Source organism: Pan troglodytes, chromosome 3 (assembly GCF_028858775.2).
Source record: "Pan troglodytes isolate AG18354 chromosome 3, NHGRI_mPanTro3-v2.0_pri, whole genome shotgun sequence".
Lineage (NCBI taxonomy): Eukaryota > Metazoa > Chordata > Mammalia > Primates > Hominidae > Pan > Pan troglodytes.
Window position 1 is genome coordinate 113712153 of NC_072401.2, and position 13585 is coordinate 113725737.

At 34.4% G+C, this 13585-nt stretch overlaps 1 protein-coding gene across 4 annotated transcripts in view; it reads left to right on the forward strand.

Annotated features, from left to right (window-relative positions):
* The window catches only part of AP1AR (adaptor related protein complex 1 associated regulatory protein), a 40627-nt gene that overhangs the window by 23551 nt on the left and 3491 nt on the right, over positions 1-13585 (forward strand). For 2 of the 4 annotated variants that reach the window (XM_001141956.6, XM_009448145.5), the window contains exons 2-8: positions 225-273; positions 1763-1789; positions 4793-4818; positions 7782-7878; positions 10015-10113; positions 12031-12089; positions 12759-12832. In XM_001141956.6, coding sequence (XP_001141956.2) covers positions 225-273; positions 1763-1789; positions 4793-4818; positions 7782-7878; positions 10015-10113; positions 12031-12089; positions 12759-12832 — 431 coding nt within the window. Of the gene's footprint in view, positions 1-224; positions 274-1762; positions 1790-3028; positions 3089-4792; positions 4819-5354; positions 5502-7781; positions 7879-10014; positions 10114-12030; positions 12090-12758; positions 12833-13585 lie in introns of those variants that run through there. The other 2 variants (XM_054683297.2, XM_517399.7) reach the window with 2 other exon arrangements.

Here is a 13585-nt window from a genome sequence, read left to right on the forward strand (position 1 = left end):
GTTAGTGCCAATAGAAAGAAATATTGATTGACTAAACAAAGTCATAATGAAGTTTAAAAATCTGGACTTTTTATATTCTTAGGTAAATTTTGTTGTTCTTTTTTTATAAATATATGTTAGAGATTTTAAAGTTGCTCTTGAGGAAATAAATGTTTTTATGCTATATATTAATTCAATCTTAGAGTTAATTGTGTTTTTTAAAGTTATTCTGTTTTCCTTCCCAGATCCAAGTATTTTAGAACATGCTCAAGAGGTGAGCACTTAACAATAGAGGTAAGTAGTCATTAATTTGATTGAATTAAAAATGCCTTCAGAAAGGCGGAAGGGGCTTTTTGTTGTAAAGAGGGAAAGATCTGGACCCAAATTTAGAATGGACTGTTTATATTTCAATATTATTCATGTTAGTGAAGATTGAAAGAGTTGGAGCAGTGAGGGAAGGAATGAGTAGGAAGAAGTTTGCAGAGGATTATGGTTCTGTTTTTCTAATAGCTTTTTCCCCCACCCTATAAGTCAGGGAGAAGGTACTCTTCTGTCAGTAATAGTGGCTCACTAGGGTATAATGAGAGGTGGTTGGCCTGCCCCAGCAGGGAGGAGTCCAGAAACAAAGCAGGAAGTTGAGTTTAAGCAACTCCACAGCAGAATGACCGAGTCACTTTTTCTTTGAATGTAAAATATAATAATAGAAACTACCATTTATTCCTTACCTACTATAAACTAGCCACTCCACCATACAAATTAAGAATGTCATCACAACTCTGTTGTAAACAGGTGGTGGTCACCCTGTTTCATGGATGAAAAATCAGAGGCTTAGACAGGTGGAGAAATTGGGCTATATTACACAACCTATTAAGTGGCAAAACCTAAATTCTAGTCCAAACTGCCTGGCTCCAAAGCTGGAACACTGTACTTTATGGCCTTCTATATTAATAAGGAAATGTGTAAGGCAGGAATTAGATATTTAAAAATCACAAACTAATATAAAAATAAGATAAAGATAATAACTAACAGTTTTATTCTTTTTTCAGAGAGATTCCTTAATTTTCTAAACCTTTTGAATTCATTGTTTCCTCTCAATCTTTAAGCCAAACAGTATTAACAATAAAACACCTTTTATTTCAGGTGGTTACTTATCAAGTTATTTATATTTAAAATAAAAACACTTTAGTGATATAATAGTAATGACTTTTATTAGGCCACTGACATAATAGTGTTAAACACATTATGATCAAACTGTTTACATTCCTATCTCTAGAAAGACATTGTATTTGGGGATAGTAACTACCACTTAGTAGATTTTCAGTAAATAACTATATGAATGAATAGACGGATAAATATAAACGTGGGGAAATTCTTATTTGGTATCTTTTAGTCCCCATTCCTTGAATAATTTTCCTTCTTACAACATTTGTTCTGTAGTCAAGTGAAGTGGAATATTCTGGTAGCATGGAATGAAATTACTTGTATGAAATATTCAATTCAGATGAAAGTTTTAGTTCTGATTTATGTAGAAAATTGCTATAATTCTCCTGTTTGATTTTCATTCATAGAAAGTCATAAATTAAAATAGTATATGCTTGTCTTGGCCATTTTGTAGGACTGTTAAATATATCAAATGAAATGATGTATTAAAGAGGCATTTGAATTAAATAGCTTACAAATATAAAGGTATATTATTTTTAAGTGAAAAAAGTAACATAATTTCTTGTGAGATGTATACCTAAGACAAATATTCCTCTTAACGCTTACTTTTTTGTCCTTTCAGTTTGAGAATCTGGTAGAAAGTGATGAAGTAAGTATTTCCATAATAGTACAAAACTTGTATTTGTTTTTCTCATTAATCATCTCATTAGTTCTAACAATTATGTTTACAATTTTTATTATTTTTGTTTTAGAATTTTTATTTTCTGGTTTTTATTTTTACTTTTTAGTTCTTTATTATTTCCTTCTTTTACTAATTTATATTAGAAAATAATTCCGAATTTTTTTTTTTTTTGAGACGGAGTCTCACTCTGTCGCCCAGGCTGGAGTGCAGTGGCATGATCTCGGCTCACTGCAAGCTCCGCCTCCCGGGTCACGCCATTCTCCTGCCTCAGCCTCCCAAGTAGCTGGGACTACAGGCGCCCGCCACCATGCCCAGCTAATTTTTTGTATTTTTAGTAGAGACGGGGTTTCACCATGTTAGCCAGGATGGTCTCGATCTCCTGACCTCGTGATCCACCGGCCTTGGCCTCCCAAAGTGCTGGGATTTCAGGTGTGAGCCACCGCGCCCGGCCAATTCCGAATTTTTTTACTATCTAAGATACACTATATACACACACAGGATTTAAAGCATTATACAGAAACCCAAGGAACTTCAGAAAGTTGTATTTCTAATATTTCTAACCTCTTGCCATTAGGTAGGTAAAATACCTAACAATCCAGAGTAGACCCATTGCTTTTTGTTGTTGTTGCTGTTGTTTTCTTTTTAAGAGACAAGATCTCGCTATGTTGCCCAGGCTGGACTCAAACTCCTCAGCTTGAGCAGTCCTCCTGCCTCAGCTGAGTAGCTGGGACCATTGGTGTGTACCACTTCACCCAGCTTTGGAGTAGGCCTATTCTTTATAGTTTTCATAGATTCTGATGTCAGATTTTCTACATGTTTATTCTACAGTTTCTGACTTTAGCCGTCATCTCTTTTATCAGTTATTCTTTATGTTGATTTTCTACATTTCATCTCATACAACTCAGCAAGTTTTAAGATGCTTCTCAAATACAGAAGTGTTAAAAATGAGAAGGGAGTGCATTTTAGAATCAGCAAATTGTGGTGTATATTTCAACATTTGATCTAGTCAAAAGGCTAAGAAGCATTTCTTATGCATTCGTATAGTTAGAACTTTAGTTTGTATGCTAATTTGCAACTTCACTAAATTAATTGTGTACGTTTCTGCAAATTACTTAACCTCCCTGGGTCTACTTTCTACATCTTTAAAATTGGTTAGACTAGAAGAACACTGAAAGTTGACACTGTCATTTTTGTTTTCTAGGGAAAGAAGAAAATGTATTAATCTTTTCCTTTAAAAATGTATTCTTCAGTCCAGCCTTTCTCAGAGTATGTATAGAATACTAGTCTCAGAGTGTAAATTAGCATGTAAAAGATTCTGAGATAAACTATTGTTAAACTGAATTATTTAAACTTGTTCAACTCAGCTCTTCTTAAATTAACGTGGGTAAAAATCCTTTTTTAAAATAATAATACATATTTTTCATCTGATAGGACACATTTTGGAAACTATTTTAGCCGTTTGTTCTCCCAGTAAAATATCATTCCATTTCATAGAACTTACTTCTTTTCCCTCACAGAGGTCACTTTTGTCTTCATGTCTTTCTCTTAAAAAGTTTAAGCAAACACTGGACATGATATTTTTAAAGCATCTGACAAGTGTTAAAAGTAAGCGTTCTTTCAGCCTCCAGTAGAATTCATCCCAGCATCATAACACTTTTCAAGAGAACTCGTGATTCCATGGATTTTCCTAAGATGCTTTTTGTTTGGTTGGCTGAGGATTTTTTTATTTTTGTTTTTGCTAACCCCTCTTCTCCTCTCTCATTTACTTCATATTTTGTGTTTGGTTTAGTTGAATGTCATCCTGTTTTGTAGTGCTACTTTCTAAACTAATGTGGACCATTTGGAATTTTATTCCTGCTATGATATTTTAACTTTCAGTTACGAATAGTTTAAATGTGTAAGAAATAGGCATAAACCTGAACAAATCCTGAAAATAGTTATGCTTTGCTTTGGAGGAAAAAACTACAGATAATTTCATAACCTTGTGAAAGAAAACAAAAAGTTGAATCTCATTATTGTATTTAAGTTGCTGTAAATGCTAAATTAGTGAATGCTGAAGCATTACTGCAGGGGAAATACAAGGTTAGGTTCCTGCAAGCCTCTGATCACAATATGTTCATCAACCAATCAGTATATAGCCTCATTCAATGTGCGTTTCTGTGTAAGACACTGTATTAAACACATATTATTGATTCATTAATTTGAACTCACAGCCAATAGCACAAACTCATGCTTGTATGAAGCTTACCTAACACACATATTTTCCCCATAACACACATCATAGCTTTCTTGGACTTTAGGAACACTGGAATACTTAGAGGTCATTTTAAACAGAAATCACCAGCAAAAAAGCACAGAAATGCAAATAATGTGGCATTAAATAGACTGTGAAAAGGATACTTGTTTATAGCATGAGAGCTGAAACAAGAAAGCGGAGTGTCTGTTGCCGTGTTCTACCTCACCTGGGAATGTGCATTGCTGAGCAACTCAAAATTTTTACTGCTCCATGCCTGTCCTTGAATGACCAAGAGAGCTCAAATATTGATTTTGTGGTTACAAGTAAATTTTCCAAGTAGGCAAATTTGCAAATATAGAAACTGCAAAAAAATGAGGATCAACTGTTAATATAAATGAGAACATAGAGAATATGTTGTCTCATACCATACTGACCGCAGTTCATTTGGTATGTAACAAATATTTGTTAAAAAAAATTAAGAAATGTCCAGCAAATGGTTTTATGTAATTAAGCTAGATAGTAAACTAAATTTTGCTTTGGAGAAGTAGCAAAATTTTAAAGCTTTTTGTTTCAAATATTTTTAATAGTGAAATATATTTAATAGTGAAATGTATTTACTCTGATAAAAAATGGGTAAGTTGAAAGTATTTAGATTAAATAAAAATTGTATTGGTTACTTTAAATAGAATTTAGCTAATGAATTTGTTTTAATTGTTTAATTAATTTTTGTACAGGGGGAGAGCCCAGGAAGCAGTCATAGGTAAGGCTTTGTTAAAAAAAAAAAAAAAAAAACTTCTATGCAAACTGTAAGAAAACTCTCTTAAGAAGTCAGGCTTTATCATTTGCTTGCTTTGAGACATTAAACAGTTTACATTTCAGAACTTTTAGTTTTTTCTTTCTATAGGATTGAGACAAATATCATATATCTCAAAGACTGTTTTGAATATTAAAGAATTTAATGTAAGTGCCCAGATGCTTTCCTGTTGTACCTGTTATATGTTTTTTAGTTTTCTTAAAACCATTTAATACTGATAAGTACGTTTCTTTTAAATTTTTTAACTTTATTACCCCTTTCTTTCCTTATGCATTCTAAAACTTATTCTACTAAATTTTTTCACATCTTTTAATAGTAACTAAAACCTTATGCTATAATTATTTAAGCAGCTTTTAAATATTTTATTAAAATTGCATGTGTTACTTGAAGTATCTTTAAGTCAAAAGAGCGTTCTTAATTTCAAGAGAATATTTTTCATATACAATGTTATATTATGAACAAATAATCCTTACTTTTTTTAGTTTAGCAAACATTTATTAAGCAACTGTCGTGTGCCAAGCACCGTGCTAGAGACTGGGATTTTAAAAATCAGACATAGTCTCTCCATTAGAAGAAAGAACATCCTGGTCTGGGAGATAGATTCTCGAGATGACTAATTTCAATATGAGGTAGGGAAAGCAATTAAATAGTGATTATAGAACATTCTAGGGAACCTTAGAGAAGAGGCTGTTTGCCCAAAACAAAATCCAAGAAGACATTTTTAAGGGGATAACACCTGGTGTTGATTGTTGAAAGGTTGGTTAATGCTAATTATCCAGGCAGAGTAGGAGGACATTCGAAATTGCATAAGCAAAGTGAGAGAATTGATTGTAAAGGGGCACAAGGAAAGTATGTGAGGTGATGGAAGTGTTATATATCTTGCTTCCAGTGGAAGTTACATGAGTGTATACAATTATCAAAACAACTTTATGAACTGAACACTTAAAATCTATATTTCATTTTATTTAAGTTATACTTCAAAGAAAAAATTTTAAAGCCCTAATATATAACTAGGGCTAGCAGAAGTTAGAGCTGAAGGGACAGAAGTAGGAGATAATACCTATAAATGGCTAGTTAACCATGATAGTTACCATGATCACCTAACTGAGGTGGGGGTTTGGGGAGAGGTGGAGCATGGTGAGAGAGCAAGGATCTGAGGATTGACTAGGCGGACACTAGAAGAGGATTCTGAAGATGACCAAGAAGTAGTAGGCAAAAAGAAGAACCAGGAGAGCTTGGGAAGCCGAGGGAGGGGAGACAGACAGACAGATGGGAATGGTTAACACTGTCCCATGAAACTGAGGTAGTAAGATAAGGACTTAAAATTGTGTATTGTATTTGGCAACATAGAAGCCATTGATTACCTTTGCTAGAGTTATTGGAGTTATGGGAGCAGAGGTAGACTGCAGCGAGTTGACAAGTGAATGGGAGGTAAGGACATGAAGGCAAGAGAAGAACAGTAGTTAAGAACAAGAGCAACACTACCTGGGGTTCAGATTCTGGCTTTGCCACATACTATATGACTTACTCAGCCATACTCTTAATCTGTCTTCGTTTCACTTCCCTCATATGTATAATCCTTATATCTACCTTAGAGGGTTGCTGTGAGGATTACAATTTGCTAATATATGTGAAGCATTTAGAAGAGAGCCAGGCACATAGTAAGTGCTAGGTATGCTGACTATTGATATTATACATTTAATTTCAGGACTTGGCTGAAAAAAAGAGGGAGCAGTAGCTTGAGATAGATACAGGTCAAATGGAGGTTTTTTTCTTAGTTTCTTCTTTCTTCCTTCCTTCCTTCACATGAAGAGAGGTGCAAACAGACAAAAGGAATAGGTTAAAGGTAAAAGAGAGGTACTAATTGATAGAACAAGGTCCCAGAGAATTGCCTGGAGTGGGGCAGGAGAGATGGGCTCAATGGTGAGTGAGTCAAGAGTGTAAATGACTCACTCTGAACAAGTTAAGAACATTCCTCTTTAGAGGATGGTGAGGAGAATAGGAAGGATATATGTAAGTAAGTGGGGGTTGCCACAAAGTTGGGGCGATTCATGGTTGATACTCCTCATTTCTTAAAGTGGAGTGAAATTGCCTTTTAAGATAAAAAAAGTATGAATAAGGAACTTGAGTATGTGAAGATTTTTAATTTGGTAGTGTAGGATATGTGAAGGAGTTGCCACATATATATAAAAGGACTACTGCTGGGGTCTGAGTGCCAAATTGATGTCAGGTTTTCTCTAGCAGCCTGAAACAGAAAGGGCTGAACATGGAAATGACCCAGGGTCAGAATGTGAGTAAACCAAGTGAATATGGAATAATGATAGGAGTGCAAGAAGGTGAGTATGTTGGTAAGAAAGTAGTTCAGATCTGCCTTGGTGTCCATATTGGTTGTAAGTGAAGCAAGGCCAGAAGATGACTGGGACAGATAGACTGGGAGAAAAGGGAAGGATGAAGGGCCTGGGAAGCCAGAGTGATTAAGCAGGATAAAATAGGAGGATTAAGAAGAGTTCCAGAATGGTATGACGGCTGAGATCAGGGTGTAATAGTGTACTGATGTTTATATTTTATGATGAGCATCTTGGGATATGGTTTGGGGTATATACCCATAGGTCAGATGGCTGAAGCAGAGCCAGATGAAGGTAAATAAAATCCACATTTCTTAAAAGGTAGCTGTAATGCTTTAAAAACTATTCTGATATTGTATCATCTTACCAGTTTATATACTAGAATAATAGCAAGTGTTAGAATGTATACTTTTTACTCTTAACAATTGAAGTTGTAGCAAATTGCTTTAACATTTTTAACAGCAAAATTTGAGAATTTCACTGGCTTTTTGAGTGTTTTATTTGGACTTAGACTCATCAGAAGTTTTTGTTTTTTCTTTTTCTCCTCCTCCTTTTTTTCTCTAGGCCTCTTACTGAGGAAGAAATTGTTGACCTAAGAGAAAGGCATTATGATTCCATTGCCAAAAAACAAAAAGATCTTGATAAGAAAATTCAAAAAGAGGTAAATTGTCTTTTATATTGCTTAAGTACATGTTATCATAAAGAGAGAATTGTCATTAAATAATATATTGTGTAGAGTCTTTGGACCTATATTTAGATATATACAGATGAATATGTTTTAAGAGTTAAAAAAAATCATTCCAGCCTATTATAATTTCTTTTAGTTTGGCTTAATTTATCAGAAATCATATGCTGCCAAAAAATGGAGATAGTACATTCTTTTAAAAATAATTTCTTAATTCACAAAGTAGGAACTCTGGCAAGAATATGCACCTTGGTATTTAAAACCAACTTTTAGAGCAGGCTCACACCTGTAATCCCAGCACATTGGGTGGCCGAGGCAGGCAGATTGCTTGAGCCCAAGAGGTTGAGACCAGCCTCAGCAACATGGCAAAACCCCGTCTCTACAAAAAATACAAAATTAGCTTGGTATGGTGGTGCATGCCTGTGGTCCCAGCTATTTGGGAGGCTGAGGTGGGAGTATTGCTTGAGCCAGAGAGGTCAAGGCTGCAATGAGCCAAGATCATGCCATTGCACCCCAGCCTGGGCAGTAGAGTGAGACCCTGTCTCAAAAAGGAAACAACAACAAAAGCAAATTTTTAAAAAATTACCCTGTTTCACAATAAGTGGTTTTTTGAAGAGTTTTTGTCTTGGTGTATTTGTTCTCAGAGAACCAAGTACTTATAATCATAAGTGTTAAAGTTATTTAATGTGTTTATTGAAATGGCCTATAATTATGGTTTTGCACCCACTAAACTAAATGGAATTATTCATATTCTGCTGCACATTTAAAATTTTTCTGTTTAAGACCGGGCATGGTGGTCATAGTTCCAGCACTTTGGGAGACCTGTAGTTCCAGCACTTTGGGAGACTGAGGTGGACAGATCACTTAAGCCCAGGAATATGAGACCAGCCTGGGCAACATTGTAAAAACCCATCTCTAAAAAAAAATACAAAAATTAGCCGGGTATGGTAGCATGCACCTGTAGTCCCAGCTACTAAGGAGGCTGAGGTTTTGAGCCTCAGCTACTAAGGAGGCTGAGATTTTGAGCCCAGGATCCTCAAGGCTACGGGAGGTCGAAGGGGAGCCACTAGACTCCAGCCTGGGTGACAGAGCAAGACCCTGTCTCAAAAAAAAAAATAAATGCACACACACACATACATACATACATATACATATATTTGTCTGTTTAATGTGGGTATGGTGGCTAATGCCTATAGTCCCAGCACTTTGGAGGCCAAGACAGGCAGATTGCTCAAGTCCAGGAGTTAAGAACCAGCCTGGGCAACTTGGCAAGACCTCATCTCTGCAAGAAATACAAAAATTCACCCGGGGTGGTGGCGCACGCCTGTAGTCCCAGCTACTCTGGAGGCTGAGGTGGGAGAATGGTTTGAGCCCAGGAGGTCAAGGCTGCAGTGTTGGTGCCATGGTACTGCAGGCTGGGTGACAGAATAACACCCTGTCTCAAAAAGAAAAGTATGTTTAGGACTAATTCAAAAGCATTAATGTAAGCTATACAGTAGCTGTTAATATTAGTCTAAAGAAAAAAATTTGTGTTGAAATTTGATTTTCAAGTTAACTTTAACATACAATAGATATTACTAAAGCAGTTTATGTGCTCTTATGAATAGCAAGAACTTACATTTGAAAGTAATTTTTTAATAGTTTGATAGTAATACAATTGAGACATGTGCATTGATGTTAATTAGATGGCAAGACATGAATTTTGTGAAAGCTGAGTTCACTTTGGTCACAGTGATGTAATTGATCTTAAAGATACTGGATTTATGAGGGCCCAAACCGGCAAACTAGTGAGGGTGATAGGTGTTGGAATGATTGTTTAAAATGAAGATCACTGCAGATTCTAAAGAAACACTTCTATATTTATACAGAATAGATGCTACTGCTTCATAACTCAGTTTCTAAGGAATTCTGTAATGTGTTTTATATCCTTTGGGTTATTTTGTAAAAGAAAAAATTTAAACAATTGCAAACATTTCAATTCTGTTACGCTTTGTAGAGATCAATTATTTTTTAATAATTTATTTTTTGTTTTATAAATAGAAGCATTTTATTTTTAGAGCAGTTAGACAGGTTCTGATTTTTGTTAATCCTTATCGTTTTGTTCATGTACAGTTAGCCTTACAAGAAGAGAAGTTAAGACTAGAAGAAGAAGCTTTATACGCTGCACAGCGTGAAGCAGCCAGGGCAGCAAAGCAGCGAAAGCTCTTGGAGGTGAGGGGAAAAGACCCCAGCATATATTAGGGTTGCTTTTCTCCTTATTTTCTCTGACAAATCTTAGTTGGGACTCTTTTTTTCCTATTCTCAAGGACTTCTTGTTTAACAACGAATGTGTTTACCCATATATTCTTAAGAATTTTCAAGGCAAATTAGTCAGTCTTTAACAGCTAGAAATAACATCAGATTACATGCTTGATACTCAATGCTGTTTAGCTTTAGATTAGCAAATGCTGATTCCTGTTTATCCTAAAGATAAATTTTAGTGCTATAAAATTCAGTATTCTTTTGGAAAAATTAAATGTACTCTCAGAGGGAAAGCGTTGCAAAACTAGCCTTTAAATATAATTGGCAAAGCATTTTGTTTTGTGAGGGTTTTTTTTTTTAACAGTTTTTTAAATTGCTAGAATTTCTTTTTTTCCTGGAACTGGATAAACTGTGCTATTTTCCCCATAAAATTATTACTTGCTTCTCATCTTTATTCTTGTGTCCTTGGGAGATTGGGAGTTTGGGTCTTGAGAAATCTTTGGAATATTATCAGAGAAGGCAGCAGATTTACCGTATCTTACCATGCTGCATTACCATAATGCCTGGCAGCTGTAAGTAACAGGCATTTATGGAACCCTAACTGTCAGGAGCAGCAATGTTTTATCTTATTTAATCCTCACAACAATCTTATGAGATAGTGTTTTTAATCCCTGTTTTACAAATGAGAAAACTGAGAGTAGGATATGTTTTGTAACTTGCTTGAGATCCTACAGTTAATAAGGGCCAGAGCCAAAGTTCAAGCACAACAGTGCTTAGCCAGTAACCTTAATATCTTCCTCCATATTTTGCCTGTTTGGATTCACCTCTGTAGTGTTAATTGAAGTAGTATAAAGATCATGTCACATTGTAAAACTTAGAGAAACTGAAATATCATGTCTATCATATTGTTACATGATTTCTATGTGAACTGTGTCCTTCTCCCCCCAACTTTCCTTCATTTTTTTCCCTCTCTCTGCTGTTTTAGCAGATTATATGAAGGAATATATTTTCTTTTTAAGTCAGTTCTAAATAATGAACAAGTTTTTAACTTTTACCTTCTACTAAGAAAAGTATTTTTCTGGTTATCATATAGACACTTTTTACTGTAATAGATTATCTACTGCTTCCCTTTTAAAGACAAAGCATTCCATATGCAGCATCCATATGGGTGATTTCCAGGATTCTCTGAGTTTTTCCTACCCTGGTTTAAATATTTGATGTAGGAACACATTACAGTCTATACAGCACATACTGACACACAGACATACACAGACACCCACCAAGTCATTTGATTTTCATGGGAACCCTGAGTTTGCTAGAGCAGTAATATAGCTATCTGTAATTTATAGGTGAAGGAACAGTAGGTAAAGGCCATGCCAGGGATATATAGCTAATAGCTATCAGAGCCACAACTCCAACAGTTCTTCTGAATCTTAGCCAATTGCTTTTATTATTTCTGAGTCAACTCAGCCAGATCTTATAAATCTGTTGTTGTATTGCTACTTGTTTCACCCAGAATGGAACTTCATGTATTGTTTTAACTATTCCTTTCCTGCTCCTCATTTTTCCAGTTGGTTGGAAGTTCTTGGGTATACTAAGAATGTTAAGGATATCAATACATATCTGTTAAAAAAAAAAGTTATTTTTTAATAACACTATGAATATTCTGGCCACTTCTGGATTACACATAGATAAATTCAGAAAAATTCTTCCCATAAATAAGGGGATATAGAATTGAATAGTGATGGATTTAAGGAAAAATATATCAACAAAATAACTTTTTTTTTTAGAAACTAGAAAAAAATACTTTTTGGTGTTGCATGAGTGGTTTTAAAATATATAATTTTACAACAGATTGATTTTTTTTATTACATTATGTTTCCAAAGCAAGAAAGGCAGAGAATTGTGCAGCAATATCATCCTTCCAACAATGGAGAATTTCAAAGGTAAATAGTGAAACATATGCCTCCTTCCCTTTGTGGTAGAACATTTTATTGTGGTGTAGAGCATCGTTCACCTCAAGATGTGTATATACGCATTCATGTTTATGTGTTCCCTAAAAATTATTCCTTCTAAAAGACATTGTCTTGGAAGAAAACTGAGAACATTTAAGTTGAAACATGATTATTATTCATTTAAACTGACTTTATTGCATTTTTAAGAGTGGTCTCATTTCCCATATAGATGTGATACAATAGCTGAATGCCTTTGGGTGAGTTGTTTATACCCTAGTTGTTTGTGTTTTCCTTAGTCCCTCTCTTTCTTATAATAAAGTTTATGTGTGGTCATTTTTTGGAAGAGATATTTCAGTGTCACATTTCCACAAGTATCACTACTCATTCAAAGAATATTGTTCATGATTCATTATTGTAAAGTTGGACTTATGGCTAAGCTTTGGAGATTGGACTTCAGGATTAACGAAAATCTTCTTATTTTCAGTTTCATGTTAGTATTAAGAAAATTAAGAACTATTTTCATTAGGTTATTCTAATTGTACAGCAGTTATGAATTTGTATGACATAGGTCTTCAAGCCACAATGCCATCATTAGCTTAAATATTTGTCATATTGCAGCTACCATGAATATATTAAAAAATTATTTCACTTTTATTACAGTTCAGGACCAGAAGATGACTTCGAATCTTGTTTGAGAAATATGAAGTCACAGTATGAAGTTTTTCGAAGTAGTAGTAAGTTTTTTAAAGTATTTTCTGTACTTTTTATGCCACAGTAAACAGATAAGTAGAGATTCTGGCTCTGTTTCTGTAGAAGAACTTTCTGTTCTTAAATTTGTAATTCCCAGATAGGTCAATTTCCTAGGTAGTCATTAATTATACAACCTCATCTTTTCTTTTTAAAAAGAAGTTGGAGCAAAGAAAAATCTCAGACTATTTCTGTAGATCCATATAGGAAGTCAAGCACTCCTTTTTCCATTTCTACTCTGATCCTAACCCTTCCCTTTCCAAAAAAAAAAAAGAAAGGAAAGGTGGGAGGAAGTAATAGAAAAGTGTACTTATTTTTTACTTATTACAGATTGACTTATTAAAATATTTCCTCAGGTTTCAAAAGCAAAAACTCTTATGCTTCACAATAGTGGAAGCATAGTATGGTAGTGGTTCCTTTTGAAAATATAGGTTGCTTTTTGTTTTATCTTTCTTGTTCATTGTTTTTTGTGCCGCTTTGTAATTGACTGTTAAAAATATTATCTAGAGTTAATCATATTTGAAAAGTTTATAATCATTTATATTTGCATGTTTGCTATGCTTAGATGGCAAAAAAAAGAGAGAAAAGTTTCTTTATACTGTTCCTAACAGAAACTTACCAATAAAATGATTTCCAGAATTATTTCTTATGAAGCTAAAAGTAATAATAATAATATTTAGAGACAGATAATTGTTACAAAATAAAACGGCTGTTGCGGTGGAAGAGTAGATGAGAGTATT